This window comes from Armigeres subalbatus, chromosome 3, assembly GCF_024139115.2.
Source record: "Armigeres subalbatus isolate Guangzhou_Male chromosome 3, GZ_Asu_2, whole genome shotgun sequence".
Taxonomy (NCBI): Eukaryota; Metazoa; Arthropoda; class Insecta; order Diptera; family Culicidae; genus Armigeres; species Armigeres subalbatus.
In genome coordinates, this window is record NC_085141.1 from 50,266,510 (window position 1) to 50,283,446 (window position 16,937).

At 40.7% G+C, this 16,937-nt stretch overlaps 1 protein-coding gene across 2 annotated transcripts; it reads left to right on the forward strand.

The window, feature by feature from the left end:
• The first annotated feature begins 7,496 nt into the window (after positions 1-7,496).
• Positions 7,497-13,220, forward strand: LOC134219565 (collagen alpha-1(III) chain-like). Of its 2 annotated transcripts, none has more exons than XM_062698336.1 (5): positions 7,497-7,750; positions 7,904-8,042; positions 10,300-11,526; positions 12,069-12,220; positions 12,291-12,505. In XM_062698336.1, the coding sequence occupies exons 2-5, from the start codon at positions 7,954-7,956 to the stop codon at positions 12,305-12,307; spliced, it is 1,485 nt and encodes a 494-aa protein (XP_062554320.1). In that variant the 5' UTR covers positions 7,497-7,750; positions 7,904-7,953; the 3' UTR covers positions 12,308-12,505. The 2 variants fall into 2 exon arrangements, with proteins under 2 accessions (XP_062554320.1, XP_062554319.1); XM_062698335.1 differs by lacking the exon at positions 12,291-12,505 and adding an exon at positions 12,525-13,220 and having other exon boundaries at positions 7,498-7,750.
• The last annotated feature ends 3,717 nt before the right edge of the window (positions 13,221-16,937 follow it).

Genomic DNA, 16,937 nt, shown 5'->3' on the forward strand with positions numbered 1-16,937 from the left:
AAATATTGCATGGGGAAGCATACGGGAAGTTTTTTTAAAAATATTCTAAAAAATTCTAGGAGCAATTTAACGGTTAGCAGTACGGGGTTGGCAGCGTACGTTTGCATAACTGTTTCGGTAACAATCCTTAAAATATGATCCAGGATGACATGATCCATCGTGTCATGAAATGCTCATTGAGTAGACTTTGACACTCTGGACACAGAGAAACAGACGTCTCACTTAGAACAAAATGCAATCATAATTATCGTCACGAAAACATTGTTGCCCAATGCTAAAATCACAGTGTGTGTGGCCAAGCGGCAACCAGATGGCGGTAGTGCGCAAACGTCAAACACAAGCAAAATCGATGGAAGCGCCATCGGTGGCCGATTGACCGCCTACAAAAAATTAAATCAACCGTTAGGTGAACGATGGAGCATGTGTTGAGTGAGACGTCTGTTTCTCTGTGCTCTGGAGTTGTAACAACATTAATAATTTGATTCTGGATGGAGGTGCCAGCCGCAGTTTTGTTAATAATGTTTTTTTACTGCATAGTTTCAAATAAAAGCATTGCTTCCTTGACACCCCTTCCAAGAAATAATGATGGCGTTGAAACGTTGTGTACAAAAATGTGAGACACATTTTTGGGTATTTATTTGGGTATCCGATATGCTCGCAACAAGTTGTATTCGACACGGAATGCAGTCCCATTGGTTCCTATTTAAAATTAGATCGATCGAACTTTGCCTTTCGGAGTTATGGCCAAAGGACTGTTTTTACGTGCAAAAAAAAGCAAAACGCCCCAACCTGGATTCGAACACGTGACCTCTGGATCGGGAAGCGGCTGCTACACCATACCGGTTCCTACACTGGAAGTATTAATGGATTGAGAAAAGAACATATTAGTTTTTCTCGTTGGTTATTAAAATATACAGTTTCTGCTTGAATGATCATGCTAAAGTGCGCGTCGGTTCGACTTTTTGGTTAATTGGAAATTTGGTGGGGAAATTCCGTGAAATAACGTATTAAAAACCGATTTACTACGAGGAAACAATTAAACACATTTTAGTTTTATTCACATGACTGTTGGTACAGATTAAGTAGTTTTTGTGACATCCGTGTTACCAGTTTATACAAAATATGAAAGGGGAAGATTATTAAGGTGAAGCTACGAAATAGTACAAAACGCTAACACTCCTCCTTAATCTTAGCCCGTAGTACTACAAAAGTTCTCTCCGCGCAATCCCATTTGCGTCGACAATTTCAAGTTTCTAGTTGTTCCTAAGGGCTTCGTTAGCGCGTCGGCGATCATCTCTTCAGAGCAAAGGTACTGCAAAACTATCTCTCCTCTTTCACAAAGGTTCCGCACGAACATTTCCTTCGTCTCGATATGTTTAGATCGCCTATTAACCCGCTCTGACCGTACAAAAACAATGCACGATTGATTGTCCTCATACAATACCATACAATACCATTGCTCTTGACGGAATCCAAAATCAGCTAGTAGCCGTCGTAACCACAACACCTCCTGCGTTGCCTCACTAAGCGCGATATACTCCGATTCCATTGATGAGAGTGCGACGATGTTTTGTTGCTTGCTTCTCCAGGTCACAGCAGTGCCGGCCACTGTGAATACAAATCCTGATATAGACTTACGGGTCTTATGGTCTCCAGACCAGTCTGCGTCGGAGTAACCTATCAGTGTAGGAGCTAATCCACTGAAGTTGAGTTTCCAATTAATGGTACCGCGAAGATATCTGATGACGCGTTTTGCTGCCGTCCAGTCTGCCTCTGTCGGTTGTGATACTTTTCGAGCAAGGATTGAAGTAGCAACCGCAATATCAGGTCGTGCATTCACAGACACGTATAACAACGATCCAACCAAGCTTCTATAGTTGATGTTGTCAGTTAGTGGTTGACTTTGCAAGTCACCACGAGCGTAGGCTGCATCCATTGGCGTACGAGCTGATTTAGCATCTCCTAACCCAAATTGCCCGACAAACATACACTGTAGTTACCAGAAACACGATCAACTTCGAGGCCCAGAAAGTATTTCAATTCTCCCAATGCTGTTGCCTCGAAATGCTTACTTATCTCTCCATGAACTTGATCTATCTCATCTTCTTCGGTACAACCAATAACAACATCATCCACGTAGAGCAGTACAAACACTTACTTGCCGTTAACTTTCCGTATATACCGTATATACAAACATGGATCTGCCGAGCTTGCTGTAAATCCCATATCTCTCAACACTGTGTCCATACGCTGGTTCCAGCAACGGGCGGATTGACGTAGACCATATATCTCGCTTAACTTTTCAAAAGGACCTAAGTAACATTTTTTTCATGAATTAATTTGAATAGCGCAATCAACAGAACAACATGAAAGCTATTGATTGCAGTATTCAAATTAATTCATGAAAAAAAATGTTACTTCGGTCCTTTTGAAAAGTTAAGCGAGATATGCTCTTTAACAGTCGACACACTTTTCCATCGCTGCCTGGTGCCGTGAATCCCGGAGGTTGCCTCATGTAAACCTCCTCTGTCAGTCTTCCATTAAGGTAAGCAGTCTTTATATCCACATGTTTGAGAATCATCTTCTTGTAGCTCGCCACTGCCAGTAGGGTTAGGAATGTTGCCTGCGTAGCGACTGGCGCATATACTTCTTCAAAATCTACTCCTGATCTTTGGCTACAACCCTGCGCCACCAGTCTAGCTTTATATTTGACTGGATCACCCCTGGCATTACGCTTAATTTTATACACCCACCGGCTGCCTAGTATCCTGTTCACATCGGGTGCCTTAGCAAGCTGCCAAGTCTTCAGTTCTCGGTGAGATGACAGCTCCTCTTCCATTGCAGTCTTCCATTGATCCTTTTGCGCACACGATACAGCTTGCGAATACGACTTGGGTTCATTCTCCTCCTGAATTCGTACCGCGTTGGCCTCTTCGATCGATCGCACCGGTGCCTTTCCTTTTGTACTACGATGCAAACGTCTTAGAATTTCTTCATGACGATATCCTTCAAAATCAGATTCTTCCGTCTCAATCCGCTGTATCAAACTCAGATGTTTCCGCTTCATTCCCGAGTTCACGTTCTGGTTCACCATTAGAAATATCCGGATCTTTCGTTGTAGTCGGTAAACGGTTAACTTCAAATTCTACTACATTCCTCTCCGGTACCATCCTGCTATCATCCGTGCTAATATCCGAAACATTCGACACAGGAACAACTTCACGAATACATTCCGCTCTTGAAAATTCTTCGACGAATTTTGCATCCCGGCTTATCATCACATTATCGGGTTTCGGGTCGAGGAAACGGTACGCCTTTCGCCCATCTGCATAACCGACAAATATCATCCGCTGGCTTTTCTGATCGAGCTTCTTCCTCTTCTCTTTAGGTACGTGAACATAGGCGATAGATCCGAAAATACGTAGGTGCTTATATTCTGGCTTCTCGCCGTACCACAGCTCATACGGCGTTCTGTTAGTGGCAGAACAAGGAAGACGATTTAAAAGGTAATTGGCGGTATGAATGGCCTCTCCCCAATACCGTTTATCCAAGTTAGCATCACGTTGTAGACAGCGAGTCATTTCTATCAACGATCTGTTCATACGTTCAGCTTTGCCGTTTTGCTGCGGACTGTACGGTGCGGTATGTTGCAGCAAAATCCCTTCCTTCCGTAAAAACGATTTCAAAGATACACTGGAGTATTCTCCTCCGCCGTCTGTACGGATAACCTTCGGAGGTCTCCCGAACTGCGTTCGAGCTAGTTGGACAAATTCTTGGATCTTCTCCTCGGTTTGAGATTTGTGTTCTAAGAGGAAAATTACACAATATCTGCTGAAGTCATCAATGAATGTCAAAACATAACGATTTCCGTTGGGGGTGAAAACTTCCATTTGTCCACATAAGTCGGAATGGATCAATTCCAGAACAGCTCTCGACTTTGATTCAGATTTGCGAAATGGCAAACGAGAAAGCTTGCCTTTGCAGCAAGTACCGCATACCGATCGAATTCCGCAGTCAATCATGTTTAATCCCGTTCCTAGACCTTCTCGAATGATTCTTGTACAGTAGCCGTTCGATAACTGCAAAATGTTTACTTTTCAGTTAACGAATGCCGTTCGATAACTGCAACGCATTCTAGACGTCAAACGGTTGTCAATCGACGTCAGATGTAATAAAAGTGCATCTAAATGTGCAGCGCAATGCAGCTGTCATTGAGTTTGACATCAGTTTGAAGTTTAGCGGTCCGATAACTGCAAAACTGTTGCAACTATCGAATTGCAGTTAAAAAGCGTTGCAGTTAAATGACTTGCAGTTATCGAACGTCTACTGTAATGTCTTCCATGTGCCGATGTCCTAGACGCCAATGCTTGATATGCTGACATTCATCCCGATGGTTCGCTTGCACCAGCAACGATTGTTCATTCCTTCGTTTCAAATGATACAGATTTCCTTCTCGCATACCAGCAACGATGACATTTCCATTTTCCATTATTTGACACTCACTTTCGCTGAACGTAACTTGAAGTCCCTCGTCAGCAATTTTGCTTATTGATAGCAAGTTGTTCTTCAAATCCGGCACATACAGAACGTTTTTCAACTTGAGATTTACAGGGTTACCACTACCACTACAAGCGTTCACGTAACAGTCACCGACACTTTTTGATAGCACTTCATTTCCGTCTGCTAGACAAATAGTTTGCTTTCGTGAAATGTCCACTACCGTAAGCTTTGACACATCACCAGTCATATGGGAGGTACACCCTGAATCTAAATACCAAAGTTCATCTTCTTTCTTCGGTCGAACACTAAAACAAACTTCACTTTCTTCTTGGGCTTTGTTCACTTTCTGTTTGGAGCTGCTTGCAACCCGGCCAGCCTCACCGCGACCGTTGCGACTGTCACCCTTTCGCTGCTGATCCAGGTACCATTTGCGGCAATCTCGCTTGAAGTGCCCCTCCTTGCCACAATAATGACACTTTAGTTTTGATTTAGTGCCTGTCTGCAAAGCCCGTTGTGGCATTTCTGCACGACTGCTACTATGTACTTCACCACTACTTCGCCTTCTCCACTCGTCTAAGAGTCGTCCTTTTACGAAATCCAGAGATAGTTCTTCTTCCGGCCTTGATTCGAGTGACATTATTAAAGAACTGTATGATTCTGGGAGACTCGAAAGGATAATTGACACCAGCCAATGGTCAGTCATCGTTTCCCCTATCCCAGCGAGGCGATTGTGCAGCATTGTTATTTCCGAAAGATGATCAGTCATATTGCCCCGATCCAGCATCCGTAGTGAAATTCACTTCCGCATCAAGAAAACTTTTCCGCACATCGATTTACGTTCATGATGCGACTGTAGCGCAACCCACACCTCCTTCGCGGTGGCTTTATCCATGACGTGACATAATTGTGTGTCTTCCAAAGCGAGCCCGATGACGGACTGTGCAATTCCGTCTTTTGCTAGCCACTCATTTGACGGTTCTGATGGTCTTTCTCCTTTAACAACATCGGTCAGACCCTTCTCACCGAGAATCAGGTTGACCTTGAATTTCCATAGGGGCCAGTTATGATCCCCCAATTTCTCAATCGCAACCTTCTCAGCCATTTTGTTTTGGCGACGAATCACGCGAACTTCCGACCGATTTCACACCGCCGACAAACTACCGCGAAACTGTTTCGAAACCGTACCGAATCGAGCTAATTTCCACCTCCAACCGATACTGGGCTCATAACCTTTTGGTTAATTGGAAATTTGGTGGGGAAATTCCGTGAAATAACGTATTACAAACCGATTTACTGCGAGGAAACAATTAAACACATTTTAGTTTTATTCACAGTTTATACAAAATATGAAAGGGGAAGATTATTAAGGTGAAGCTACGAAATAGTACAAAACGCTAACACGACTGAAGTTACGCGTTTTTCGGCATGAAAAAGTTGCTGAGCTTACATTATGCGAGATTGGGACAATCCAGGTGATGAATAATAGTTGATAGAGCTCATTAGTGCGAGTCGGTTCGGTTATAGAAGCAGTATGCAGAAGCCACCGGACCTGCATTGTGTTAGTTTTTATCTTCGTTGCAATACCATAAAGGTAAAAGTGTTTTCAAATTAGTGTTCGTTTAAAAGTAGAACGATCTCGAGGCCACGGGTTTTTGTTCTGCTTTGTGCGGTAAGTTTATTCAAATAATTAAGTGCGCGATCGAAGGTTTTTGTTTAAAACAGAACGGTCTCGAGATCACGGAATTTTTGTTCTACTTAATGCGGTCAGTAATTGAACTAATTAGTGCACGATGATCAAACTACACGTTATAGGGCACTGCACGGACTGCTTTGTCTCTTTTTCGCTGCAAAGAAATCTGAAAACAACAAGGCCAGTAAACGTCAAATTTCATGAAGAACGAAAGAGAAAGAGATTCTTCCGTGCAGTGCCCTATACACAGTATTACTGTTTACCAAGACGAACCCCGCTACATGCCCTACCCCATATATCCACCATCCCAGTGATTTCTCGTGGAAGTGCAGATGACTCGTCGGCTTTCATCAAAGCGAGTATCACGTCAACATTTTCCTACCCATCCCTTAATTGACCTGCATTCGGACACGGCCGGCGCTGGTATTGCTTTATATTGGATCACCAGTTTTTACACATTGAGGATGATGTTAGTCCCAAACATTGTCTGTTGGTTTCCTGTGTAATTAAAGCTGACTTGGCAATAACGGAGTAGCAACCGTGGGCGGTCAATCGTGCTCATTTGCTCGTGTTCATGCTCATGTGCTCATGCTCATACTTGAAACAGTATAAGAAAAGTCCGACCCCGTACTGCTAACCGTTTTTAATTTGCTCCTAGAATTTTTGAGAAGAGTTTTAAAAAACTTCCCGTATGCTTCCCCGTGCAATATTTTTCAAATATCATCCTTCGTCTTCTTCTTCTTCTTCATGCAACCTTTAATCGCCAATCGACAAGAATCGAGATTAATCGATTAGTTACTAATCGATTAAACGAGATTTTACGACATCTCTTCGTATAGACCAGTGCATGATGACGTAGGTTGACAGTTCACAGAGCTTGTTTACAGGGACTTTGGAGCAACTTCTGGAAAAACTGTTTTGCGATTAATTAAGAATAATGATGTCTGCTGTGGTGGATTTATGGTAGGAATCAAAGCATATCACTAGAATATTCGGATCAAAATGATTTTGAACGAAAATTACGAATTTTTATTTCCAGCTGATCGATTTTAATTCTAACACCCTGTAAACAAGCTCTGTGAACTGTCAAATAATTGAGGTTAAGTCAAGATCTTGCATTGGTCTATTGATATAGAGATTCGAATTCTGGGTAAAAATCGTAAAAAATTCATTCCGTTATTTAAATACTATCGAAACATTTATGAATGAGCCCTTATGTACCTATGAGCGCCGTCCTGTCAGCTGTCAACGCAGAGTGCGGCGAACCGTTTTGACAGTTATTTATTTACCTACCGTAGTAAATAAGCACCGCCGCGCGCAGAAGCACCGAAGACGATCGCCAAGCAGCTAGCCAGACGAAGAAGGTCGCCATTTTGCTTCTAGTTTTGAGGTTTTCCGTACACCGTTCCGGTTTGTTGAGAAATAATCGCTGCCCATCGGTGTGGCGACAGGTGAAAGTGGTCCTTATCGAAGCCCGTTGATCCGTGCTAGCCGGAGCAGGTGTTTGTGGTGCAGTTTGAAGTGGAAATTAGTGCTTTTCCGAAATTTGATTCCCCGAAGGTGTGTGCAAAAATTGTGGCCAGCTAGCGCTGCCGGGTGGCGCTACCGAAGAGGGCCGACTTTTTTTTCCTATGTAGTGTTGCGCTTGTGTATTGGTGCTTGTTGGCAGTTGGAAGATTCATTCGTTTTTTTGTTTGTTCGGATTATTCTCAGATTCGGGATTTTTAGCCGGTGAAAGGTTTTATTGATATTTGCGGGACATAATGGATATGTCAGGACCACCGAGAGGAGGATACCGCGGTCGCGGAGGATTCGGTGATCGCGGTCGTGGCGGATTTGGTGATCGCGGACGGTGAGTAAATAGCATTCGACCTCTTTACGTGTGGCGGCGTTTATATGAAGATGGGTGTGTGTGGGAGATGCCGGTATCGATTGTTTCGGTGGTTGTGTAAATTTATTTTCGAATCATGATAGAGGCTTGAGCCGATGTTTAGTAAATAACTTCCGCAGAATTAAATAGTTTTGTTTACAACATCCAATATTTACGTTTTTTAATGTACAATAACATTAAAATTTGTTATTTATTAATCGTACGTAAGCCTGTCAGTTTTTTTTTACATCAGATTAAGGAAGATGTAAAGATTAATATAGATTAAAGGCTTACGATTTTTTAATAGAAGAATATGATCACAATAGCATATTCTCGCGTAACATATTTTGATTGTGGCTTTTAAACCAAATCCATAATGTTGTTAATTTAGTTAGTGTTCGTGTATTTTATTTGTTTTCAATATCTGTTTAGCTTTATCCTGGATCCATTGTATTATCCATAATTCTACAAACTCATCTTTGATCTGATACAAAGTGTTACACTAGCAGGTTTTCGTGTCCAATAAAATATACAAATTACAAACAATTTCCTTGTAAATAATTCTTCATGATAGGTAAAACTCCGTTCTTGATATTTTAAACGCATTTCTCGCTCAACATATGAAAAGGACCTATATCCATAACATAAACATTGAAAAAATGCATCACAATTTCAATTCCCATTTTGCAGGTTGATGCTATGTTCAGACAGGGCAAGTGAATTGAACAATTCGTCCGAATTGAACGTCTAAACACATTCGTTCAATCCACTTGAATAAAAACAAAGTTTGAACATGTTCAACTGAGTATTAATTTAGGTTTGCATTATTAGTAAAGGATTTGAATGAGTCATTCCAATTTGATTGGTATATCATTCTATATGCCGTTAAATTACGTAGTCTTCAAAATTAATTCGAAATTGCTAAAAAAATAATGAACATTCAATTCTCGGGTACTTATTCAAAAGGACGTATGTGATTTCGTAAACAAATATTAAAACGACGATTTTTCCAATCTAATAGCACTCCCACGCAAACCATCACCACAGACAGATAGGGGAAGCCTTCGGCTACCTGTTAGTGGTGTTGGTTTGCGTGGGCGTGCCACCAGATTGTACAAATCGACGTTTGAATTTTTGTTTACAAAATCACATACGTCCTTTTGAATAAGTAACCGAGAATTGAATGCTGTAGTCCGAGCAAGTTCGATCAACTCGAGGTTGGCCAAATAAATCAAATTATCCAAACTTAAGCCGCATCTCCGCAACGGAGGAAAAATACCAAATTATTTTTTCTTGTGCTTGGTGGGCTCTATTGAGAACCCAACTCGAAGTAGCTTGGCAGCTCTTTGTTATCAAAAATTCTCTAGTAAGTTTGAGCTGAGTCATAAAATAGTAGTATGAATGCTTGTGCCCAATCATCTGTTTACAAACTTGACGGCGTGCATGGAAGGAACAGTAATGAACTGCATGTGATGTGCTGCTGCAACTGCAATCTAGTATACATTACCAGGCTTGGATTGTCCCACCCATTGCCTTTGTGTTGTATACTATACATGATAACTATCAACAACACTTTAGTTCCATCCAGGAATGCTATTCCTGCTGTAGATTGAATCATTGGCGGAAAGAAAACCGGCACACCCACACACCTCAATTTACGTCAGTCTGAATCATTCGCATGCGGTCTCTCAGCCTGTGTAGATAGCCAATCTATTGTTTGTCAGCCTATACAACTTACAAGCACACTTATATCAGTGCACACAAAAACATATTACTGCCTTGCCTCTAATAGCATATTAGTCACACCCGATCGAAGTACAGATTGAGGAAAAGAATATGGCAATTTTCTCATAAAACACCAAATTTTGAATCAACTTTTCTGCATTCGCCTCTTTTCATCATTGGTCGAAAGATAATTAGTCCAATTGACATGACTCTACTTGATATTAATGAGTGCTAATGCGTGCTCTCATTACCTGAAACTAATGAATACATTACCATTTAGTTTCTGAGTGGATCGTATACGAGAGAATTTTTTTTTATAAATTTTCTCGAAGTTTTAAGATTACATCTGTGATTTTTAGGCTCTCATTGGCGTAACTGAATACTTCAAAATCGACAAAAAGCACATGTGTGTGTCCGATATGCGATTACAGGCAGGGGCGTTGTCTCGAGTCGGGTTAGCTAAACAGCGTTTCTCCCCCTTCCCCCCAATTGAATTTCTTTGTCAATCTCACAGAGGCCGCGGAGGTCGTGGCGGTCCGATGATGGGTCGCATGATGGGTGGTCCCCCGATGATGCGTGGACGTGGTGGCATGATGCGTGGCGGCCCGCCCCGCGGCATGGGTGGCCCACCGCGAGGTGGTCCGCCAATGTCTCGGGGTGGCCCATACGGAGGTCGTCCACCGATGGGAGTCGGTGGTGCTCCACGCAGCAGCTATTCATCATCCGTATCGAACGGTTCCGGTCCACCGCCTTCGTCGACGACCGAGAATGGGAACGACCCAAAACCGGCGGACACTACCAGCAGTGCAGCTAAGACGGTACCGACAACAAGCGGAAGCACACCGACTTCGACGTCGAGCGCGGCAGCTCCGTCTACCGCACCAAAAACTGTAGCCCCAGCATCGTCACAGGTTCCTAGCTCTGATTCGGGCCGGGCAACGCCTCCGCAACCGATCAAGACAGCCGACTCTAGTAGTCTTTCCCATCCCAGAGAATCGCAAGATTCTTCAATTCAATCGACAGGTAGTTCCTATCATTCTTCGAGGGGTATGGGATACCGAGGTCGCGGAAGCTATCCCCCACGCGGAAGCTACCCCCCACGTGGTCGCGGCGGATACGGGAGCAGCTACGATGGTCCTCGGCCTTATCGCGGTGGAATGGGCGGTCGTGGCCGTGGCGGCTATGGCGGAGGTCCAGGCGGTTACGGAGGAGCACCCAGCTATAACAGCGGTTATAACAGTGGCCCTCCACCGTCCTACGGTCAAATGGGTGGCGGATACCAACACAGCGGGTACAATTCAGGACCTCCACCACGACAACAGTTTGACACACGGCAACCGTCGAACACAACCACAGTGACGCCAATCAAGCGCGGTGGAATGCCGGGAAGCGGCCCTCCAGGTCCCAAGCGAGGTCGGTACGATTCTGGTCCACCTAGCCGATCGTTCCCACCGAAGAGCATGCCACCACACCATGGAGCTCCCGCTCCTGTTTCATCGTACAGTGCACCTCCTTCGACGGCCGGCCACGGAGGCTATCCGGAGCATAATCACCCGCCAGCTAGTATGGACCAGTATGGCACGCATGGTGCGACCACTACCAGCGCATACGGCACAACCGGTGCTTCTCAGAGCACCTACGGTTCCAATGGGTACGGTCAGAGTTCGTACGGTACCTCGGCAATGTCTACAACGGGGTATGCCACCGGGACGGAATACGACGCCAGTCAGTACGATTACAGGTGAGTTTCGAAGTTAATAATTAGTGCGATCATAGCAAATAAGAGTCAAATAGGACAAATCTGTTGTGCAGTATGAATGGCGACCCTTCAGAAATCTCTCTGCACTGCGACATCCAACAAACAAAAGTCCTAATTCATTCTTACCATTACGCGGGGCTTCTTTGGATTTTTGAGTTTCTAAAAAATTTAAACGGAAGAAATATAAAATTTCTTTAATGAAGAATTATTAATTAATGAAGAAAGAAATAATGGTAATGGAAATTCGACAGTACTTAGTTTATATTTGTTGTTCAAGATGTTTAAATAAGCCTCGAACTGTCGAAAGAAACCCCGCCCGCAGAATGTTCTTGAGCTTGTGTATACAGCCCCCACGCAGATAATTATCAATCAAGCACCAGTTACTCAAAAACATAAATAAACTGGTAAATATTTGTTTGCTAATAAGATGATCCATATCTGTGAGGCTTCTGTATTACACCTTTTATTTCTTCTCTAAAAGAGAAGTTCTAATTATCCATGCAACATACTTTCTGTTTCTTTAGCACCGGATCGTACGACAGTCGGTATCAGACTGGATACTCACAAGACTACAGCCAATCGTATGGTGGCACCACTACTGATTACAGTGCCGTTTCGACAGATACCTACGCCAGCCAGCAGTACGATGATAGATCGACGGGTTACGCAGGCTATGGTGAGTACTAAAACTTTTCTTCCATAATTTCTTTCCGTTTTTACTCAAGTTCTGTTTTCGTTCCGTTAAGTTATTGCCAAAAAATGAACCAAATGCATAAAAAAGATTCCTTACACAAATCGAATGACAAAAAAGAACAACTTCAAGTTGAAAAACATGAACTACTCAAACCAGCGAGTATTATTATTTTTATTTTCTTAAGTATTTATTGAAACCATCTAAAATAGTTTGTAAGCGAAATCAAACGACAAAAATCAACAACCGCAATAAATAACCTGTTCCCCATTTCGAATGTATTTTATAGACGCGCAAGCCTACTCGCAAGGCTACGCAAAGACCGATCAGTACGCTCATGGTGGTTATTATTAGGAAAAGCAAGGAATCCAAAACACAGATAAAAAGAGATAGAGGAATGATATCGCGAACAATATGGGAAAGAAAGTGTGTGAGAGTGTGTGGATAAAAACAAATCCAAAACAAACAAAAAAGCAAACGACAGAAATATGAATGCTTTTGACTGAAAGATTGAGCAAATCCCGCAAAAATAGTGGATTGGAAAAGCATACAACAAAACAGAAAAACAAATCAATATAACAACATAAAGCAGCAAACTACAGGAAAGTGCATCAGAACAGCGCCAAAATCATCCCGAGACTGCAAACTACAAACCCAGATAAAAGTAATATTATATTGAGCAATTCTGAAAACTCGAAACGAGCAACGTGAGGCGGTCTCAACACAAAATGATGCAGACAAGCGCAATTGCGGTATCAGTAGCACTGGGAAAGTTCAGTATCGCGTAGTGTTTGTAGAAAGTTCTTCTTTTAATTATCGACCTTACCAACATTTTGCACAATGTTGTGCAAAAGAACTACTTCTTATTACATTATTACCCGTACGGTACAATCCAGCACAGACATTAAACATCCCGTTTTATGAAGTTGTATGATAAATATGTAAGACAGAATTATGAATAAACAAAATAAATTTAAAAACTGAACCGATCAAGTAATTGGACGAAAGTAAAACATCCAGTAGATTGTCAATATTCGTAAACATACACTAGCACAGAAATAAAGAATAATAATGAATGTGTCCGGTAAGCGATCGAGCATGTCTCCTATCAAGACAACAAAAAGAAAAATCCTGCATACAAGCTATATGGCAGCATCTTCCTCACGGTAATTCGATTTGTCGTGCATTTTCGATCTTAGCTCCATATTAATTAGTTTCCCACTTGTTTTTAGTTGATTTCATAGGAATATTTTGAGACTATTTATTTTTTATTTTATCTTTTCTTTTCAAAAGCAAAAATAAGTATCAAAATTATGAACACCAAACAGTTTGACTTATCTATTCTAAGTTGAGAAATGATCACACTCCACACACCAATTTTACTTATCATGAGCGTCGAAAAAAACAAAAACTAAATATCACAATAGCCTTGCGTATTATCTCGGGAATATTATCAATGTTGTTGCTTATTATGCGGTTGCAAAATTATGACAAGAATGAAGTATAACATTTTGGCGAACTAGAAAGGAATAGGAACCATTCCTATGTATTTATGAACAAAAAAGGCGACTTTAAATCCTCAGTTGACCATGGGCAATCGCGAATACTTACGTACTATTAAAAGCACACGCACAATTAGAGTTGATAACGTTGTCAGTTTATTGCAATTCAAAGTCGTTGAAAAGACATCTGGATTTCGGTTATTCTGGTTCTAGTGTGTTTAATATCTTCCGCAAAATGGACCTTCGACGTTATTGGAAAAGTGATTATGTATTGTGTTTTAATTGTTTGGTGGAAAATTATAAGACTACTTTTATTATTTACAATCACAGACATCTATGATGGGAACGAAATCAAGGTTGTACGTGGATCAACACAGAATCTGTTGCAAATAAGGTTGAAAAGTGATTTCGTTAGCTTCTTTTAACCAAGTATTCGCTCATCTGTGAACTAACTAAAGTAGTAAAGCAGTTCAAATATCAAAATCCAAACTCCCATATCTCTATCAGGATCTTTAACCCTTAAAGGCGCAAGGCGATTTTTTTAGAAATCGTCGGAAATATTTTTAACGTAAATAATCATTGAATTTATTAACATTGAACGTATTTTCGGTTTGTTGTTTTAAAACAACATTGTGCATTTAAGGGTTAAGCGTGAAAAAAAATTAGTCAATTCGGTGTTGATTTAGGGATGGTGCGAAGACGAACCGTGTTTGTATGGAATTTAGAATGAAGAAAAAAATCCAAAACTACCTCGTACAGCATTCAAATCGTGGTTGATCGAATAACTTATAAATTTTGAGATGTTATTAATTGATAGCGAGTGAACAAAACGGATAAAAATAGGCAGTTCAGCAATGGCAAACCACCTTACCATAAATAAGTTATACGCTAGTTTAATTTATATAGATACTATAAACAAGGATACAGAATACAGATACAGATTTCCATATACATACACAAATCGTCTGCCCCACCCATGAATGGCCACCGAATTTCCTGAAATTTGTCAAAAAATTTTAACAAAAATATGGGAGCTAGGGTTTTTCAACATTTTTGAAATTTGAACTACCCTAATCAACAGTCATAAACTGAATACAAGCCGAATCTTATATCATTATGTTTGATATAATGTCAATGAACTGAGAGAAAATAGAGCGAAACTAGTGAAAAAAGATGAATTTTGCCGCCATTTAATACTTATTTACAAAGTTATTGAGGAACTAACTCCTGAAGAAGATAATATTGCTTCTTCTCAGAAATGAAAGCTGTCGTTCAGATAGATCGGTAATATTGAAGGTAAATAAAAATGCGATAGGTATTTTGTCGAACATTTTGATGATAATATCATTATGTCGCACGACACTATACTAAACTGTCAAATGTACCAGAGCAATTTGAAAAATATATAGCAAAACAGTTGGCTTAATTAAAAAGAAGTAATGAATTAAAGTATGTATATTTAGTAACTTACCTACATAGTTGAAATTAATTATCGGATTCCAAATACGTATCACAAGTCGATAATACATTAGGTATGCTATGTTTCATAAATGATATAGTTTTTTGTGCACATCTTTGTAGTATTTTAGTCGGTTTCCTCTTATCACCAAAAAAAACGCCCAATTTTCTTCATCTTAATTTTCGGTTTCAAAAAAGTTTTCTATCAAATATTGAATACCAATACAGGAAGGTAGTGTCCTAATTCCAACAAATCCTAATTTTATTCATGTCATTTGTTTTCTATGACGGTAATGAATCAACGACTTTGTGATTTGGGCGTATCTGATTTTGTAAACAAACATTAGAAAGCAAATTAATTAAATTAAGGTGACACGGGAAGCACAAACAATCATCAAATCGTCATCATTTCATCATTGAATGCTTAATTTTTTTTCTACAACAAATATGAATTCGTAAAAGTATCACCGGCGCGTGCTTACTCGCAATCTACATGCTGATACATTTACAGTTACATCAAACAACTGAAAACCGAAATACGTCGCACCAAAGTTGCGAGGTGGCAATGCTAGAAAGAGACAAAAGATAGGAAAAATAACACGGTGTGTAGTGCCTCCCCGAGTCACCTTAAGCGATTCCTGAGAAAGGCATCGGACTGAATAGATTCAATCATGCTCGGTTCCCAATAATAAGTTGCAATATTGTACATGGAATTGCGTTTGGTACGGAAATTTGGCCGTATTACTGCGTCCCATGTTACCTTTGATGAAAAAATTCAAACTAGAGTCAATTTGTCCCATTAATTTCAGGATCGATTAGATCTTAAAATTTAACAAATATTTTTGGGATGTTATGAGCGTAGGCAGCACTTTTCCAGGACATATAATGAATCACTACTTATTCAAACGGTTTACAGTCTCTATTATCATCAAAAAACAGCTTCATTTTTTCAGTGGGACAAATTGACTCGAGTTTGAGATTTTTCATCAAAGGTTACATGGGACAATTATCCGTAGAACGGCAGTGCGGTCGGAACAGAAAAAACGACCATCAACCAATCAAATAAGGGGCTGTCCATATACCACGTGGACAGGTTTTTATCAGTTTAAGATACGCCCCTCCCCCAGCGTGGACAATAGCTCATACAAATTTTCAAAAAAATGTATGAACTGTGGACATTCGCCATACCCTCCCTCCCCCTAAACTGTCCACGTGATATATGGACATCCTCGAATATAGCTGTGCAATCGGTGAAGAGTGGTATATCGCTTCGATCCGCTGCCGAGATTGGATAAATGAAGCAATGAAGATAAGAACCGGTGCTTCAGCCCCAGATATACTACCAAGGAAGGTAGCTTCATGAGAAAACAGTTTCAAGGAGCTTAGTAAAAAATATAGGAGGACGGGGAAAAAATCATTCCATAATTTTACCGCTATTATGCTATTTTTTCTCTAAATAATACCGCACTCTGTTGAACTATAGTCCGACAAAAGAATTGACACTGAAAAATATTATTAAAAAAAAATGATTCTGAAATACAGATAAATTAGCAAAAGTTGGTGAAAACTTGAATTTCCGTATAAGAAATCTGTTCTTGAATATTTTGTAAGAATTGGTTTTCGGGAGATATGTTGGTGAATCAATAAACACGCGTCTTAACTGGTCGACAAATTTATTCAAACTGTACCTTCTTATTCTATTACATTTTCTCTCTCCTTCTTTTCGCGCCTAGAAGAAAAGG

What these genes read in the sequence shown, in the direction of transcription:
- LOC134219565 (XM_062698335.1), top strand. Translation starts at nt 7,954, where the DNA reads ATGGATATGTCAGGACCACCGAGAGGAGGATACCGCGGTCGCGGAGGA. An exon ending in GGATTTGGTGATCGCGGACG is followed by an intron (nt 8,043 to 10,299) that starts GTGAGTAAATAG and finishes TCAATCTCACAG; the next exon opens with AGGCCGCGGAGGTCGTGGCG. An exon ending in GACGGGTTACGCAGGCTATG is followed by an intron (nt 12,221 to 12,524) that starts GTGAGTACTAAA and finishes TGTATTTTATAG; the next exon opens with ACGCGCAAGCCTACTCGCAA.